The 3,896-nt window shown below is 54.0% G+C and overlaps 1 protein-coding gene across 1 annotated transcript in view; it reads left to right on the top strand.

The window, feature by feature from the left end:
• Positions 1-1,294, top strand: part of LOC109926215 (upstream stimulatory factor 2-like) — a gene marked incomplete at its 5' end in the record, with an annotated part of 5,974 nt that extends 4,680 nt beyond the window's left edge. Inside the window, one exon of the mRNA XM_048593805.1 lies at positions 872-1,294. Within this exon, the coding sequence (XP_048449762.1) occupies positions 872-961 (90 nt within the window). The remainder of the gene's footprint in view (positions 1-871) is intronic.
• Between the last annotated feature and the right edge of the window lie 2,602 nt (positions 1,295-3,896).

Below are 3,896 nucleotides of genomic sequence, written 5' to 3'. Positions count from 1 at the left end.
CGACCTCCCCCACCGCGGTTCGCTCTCTCTGCCTCCCCCCGCGTCTCGCTCTCTCTGCCTCTCTGTCTCTTACTCTGCTCCCCCCTCACCAGTCTCTCTTTCCTCTTTCTGTCTCTGCCTCCTCTCTCCCACCCTATCTTGCTCATACCTATCTCGCTCCCTACTTCTGCCCCTCTCTGTGTCTTGCCCCACCACTTGGGTAGGGGTGTGGGCGTTGGGTCTGTCAGTCTCTCGACCACCCCTTCTTGACGCTCCTTCTCTCTCTCAACCCCCATCTCTCGCCCCTTCCTCGCTCTTGTACCCACCTCCACTGCCTCTCTGCCTCCCTCTGTTTCTCTTGGGGTAACAATGGGCCTGGGTTTGTGTTGATGCCCAGTGGGTAGGGGTGTGGGAATTGGGTGCATTGGTCTTGGTGGGAGTAGGGTGGGGTTGGGTGCCTGGTGGGGTTGCGTACATCAGTCTCCATGGGAGTATGGTTTGGGTTGATGCCTAGTGGGTGGGGTGTGGACTTTGGGTGCATTGGTCTCGGTGGGAGTGGGGTTTGGATTGGTGCCCAGTGGGTAGGGATGCGAGGCTTGGATGCATTGGTCTCAGTGGGAGTAGGATGGGGTTGGGTGCCTGGTGGGTAGGGTTATGGGGGTTGGGTATATCTGTCTCCGTGGGAGTGGGGTTTGGGTTGGTGCCCGGTGGGTAGGGGTGTGGGCGTTGGGTCTGTCGGTCTCGGTGGGAATGGGGTTTGGGTTGGTGCCCAGTGGGTAGGGGTGCGGGGTTTGAGTGTATCAGTCTCAGTGGGAGTGCGAGCTGGCCTGGCACGGATTGGCCAAGTGGCCTCCGGGGCGTTTAAGCCGCTGTGTGGTTTGTGTCTCTACAGATCGAGGAGCTGAAAAGTGAGAACGCCGTGCTGCGGGCTCAGTTACAACAACATGGCGTCGAACTGGTGGGCGAGCTCTCGGGGCAGTGACCCCTCCCCGGGCACTCTGCGGACCTTTTGCTTTTATTTCGTTTCTCTTGTTTTCTGTGGGGAGGTGGGGTTGGGGGGGTGGGGGGTTGGGGGCGGTCTTGGGTGGGGAGGACGGGGTGTGGGGGAGAATTGGGGATGGGCGGGATCCAGCGAGTTTGTCACTGCTTCAGTTTTTTTTTTGTAGTTCAGGAGCGAGGGAGACGATAAAAATGGAGCGAGGAGCGGGAGGCGGAGGGGAGAGAGGGTTGAAAAGATTTGTGTAAATTTAGTATCATTCATGCAGATGTTTTTGAGGCATATTATATAACCAATAAAAAGAAAGAACTGCCAAAAGCGCGGGCCCCTTTCAATCCCACCGTTAGCAGAGCTCCTTGTTGCGAGGTAGGTTTGGCACCCCAGGAAGATCTGGGCCAATGGCTGCGATGCCCTCCCCCACCCCATCGTTGTCCGGGGTTTTTCCAATGCTCTGTTTCAGGCTTTTAATTGACTCCCTGTCCTTCGTCGCCCTTCACCACGGATCTCCGGTTCAATTTTTCTTCACCGCCTCCTGTTTTCCTAGCGCCTGGCGACATTCCCCTCGTCCACACCCGAAAACAACACCCGCTCCAGGACAGGATGCCGAGCCAGCACTCGGCAAAGCAGGTCTTTTAGTCCGCCCGCCCTCCCCTCTCTGCATGCCAACGGGCAACAGGAATCGAGGGCCAGTTGCGCATACCCCAGGAAAATGGGAGGTTGGCCAAAGTGGCTGAGGCCAGGACAGCTTCTTCTGAGCCTTTGTGGAGGTGGTGGGGGCTACATGGTACACTGTTTTCCCCCCTCCCCACCCTCCGACCGTGTCCTCAGGATCCTCAGACAATCATACAAAAGCTGTACGCCAATAAGCCTCCGTTCTTCAGCACAGGAAGATTCCTTTCAGACCATCGGAGACGGGAAATCATCACGAATGATCTCAACAGTTAACCGCCAGTGCAGGGGGAGCGCCGCGCTGTCAGATGGTCAGTGCAGAGGGAGCGCCGCGCTGTCGGAGGGTCAGTGCAGAGGGCGCGCCGCGCTGTCGGAGGGTCAGTGCTGAGGGCGCGCCGCGCTGTCGGAGGGTCAGTGCTGAGGGAGCGCCGCGCTGTCGGAGGGTCAGTGCAGAGGGCGCGCTGCGCTGTCGGAGAGTCAGGGCTGAGGGAGTGCCGCGCTGTCGGAGGGTCAGTGCAGAGGGCGCGCTGCGCTGTCGGGGGGCTAACCTTTCAGATGTGACATCTGATTGCGCTCTTGACTGTGCTGTCAGGTAGGTGTGTAACATCTCATTGTGTTTTGAAGAAGAGAGGAGGAGGATTGGTGATGACGGGTATGTAAAAGAGGCGATGGAAATAAGGAGGGTGGGAGCAAATGGAAGCGTGGAGGATAGCAGGATATGGTGGGGGAAAGGAATGATGGGTGGAAGGGGAAGGTAGGGTTGGGAGTGTAGAGGGGTCAAGGAGTAGGTTTGATGATCGGGGCGGGGTGTTGGTCTGTTCTCTTACATCTTGATGCCTCGGACCCAAGAACCAACATCACTTTGTGAGAAAAAAACAAAATGACAGCCTGGGGTCAGGGATTACACGGGATCTTGCTGTGCACCCTCTACATTACCTCACCTTCCCAAAACAAAAGCAGCGCTTCCATTGGTTGGGGAGAGCTGGAACATCCCATGTGGCAGTGAAAGGATGTCTCTGAAATGTGAGGCAGCCCTAGAGAGAGGGAGAACATGGTTCCTGAGGGGGTCTGCCCGGTCTTTTTATCTCAATCTGCAACATCGCTACCCCTGGCAGCCATCTTGGAAACAGTCCATTAGGTTCCCAAGAGAGATGTCACTGTGGCCGCAGCATGGCCTGCAGATGATCATTGGAGTAAACACATGGGAACTAAACTTCAGTGTCTGAGCCGTAGTCACCATGTGTTGCCCCTCTGCTTTCAGGCCTAAGCTGAGGCCTACTTCTTTGCCAGGCGATGGTACCTGCTAGGCCCCAGGCCTGGGCGACCTTTTGGGAATTTCGATTGAGAGTCTGTCCCCTCTGGCAATGCCTGCTTTTCCGAATACCCACATATCCTGTGCACGTTTCCCAGCACCACCACCCCCACCCCCCCACTTCCTTTTCCCGGGTTTGGAAATTTTCAGGCAGGATTGTGAGGAGGCTTCGGGGCTGTTTTTGACTGAGCAAGGGAACACTTGGCAGATCGAGTTCGATGTGGATGAATGTGAGTGTGTAACAAACAAAGCAGATTGTTTATTCAATTAAATGTAGAAAATGGTAGCAGGATGTGGCCATTTGGCCCATTCGGTATAATCACAGCTCATCATCCAACTCAGTTCCCACTTTCTCCCCAGTCCCATTGCTCCCTTTAGTCCTAAGAACTATATTTAATTCTTTTTTTGCAAGCATTGAATGTTTTGGCCTCAACCAATAGAGGCTTAAAGTTGTATAGCACTGAGCAAACCCTTTGGTCCAACTCGTCCATGCCAACCAGATATCCTAAATTAATCTAGTCTCATTTGCCAGGTATCCCTCTAAACCCTTCCTAATCATGTACCCATCCCATTGCCTTTTAAATATTGCACTTATACCAGCCTCCTATCACTTCTTCTGGCAGCTCAATCCATTCACACACCACCCTCTGCATGAAAAAGTTGCCCCTTAGGTCCCTTTTAAATCTTTTCCGTCTCACCTTAAACCTATGCACTCGAGGGCAAGGGAGGGAGATTATGGAGGAAGTAGATGAGATCCTTAATAAATACTTTGCATTGATATTCGCAAAGGAGAAGGACGTGGTGGGTGGTAAGTCTAGAGAGGGTATGTTAATATTCTAGGGCGTAGTGATATAAAAACGGTGTTGTTGGGTGTTTTGAAATGCCTTAAGATGGACATGTCCCCAGGACCTGATCAGATTTATCTTAAATTGCTGAGAC

This window comes from Rhincodon typus, unplaced genomic scaffold, assembly GCF_021869965.1.
Source record: "Rhincodon typus isolate 14 unplaced genomic scaffold, sRhiTyp1.1 hic_rhity00004014, whole genome shotgun sequence".
Taxonomy (NCBI): Eukaryota; Metazoa; Chordata; class Chondrichthyes; order Orectolobiformes; family Rhincodontidae; genus Rhincodon; species Rhincodon typus.
This window is presented reverse-complemented; position numbering and strand designations above follow the sequence as displayed.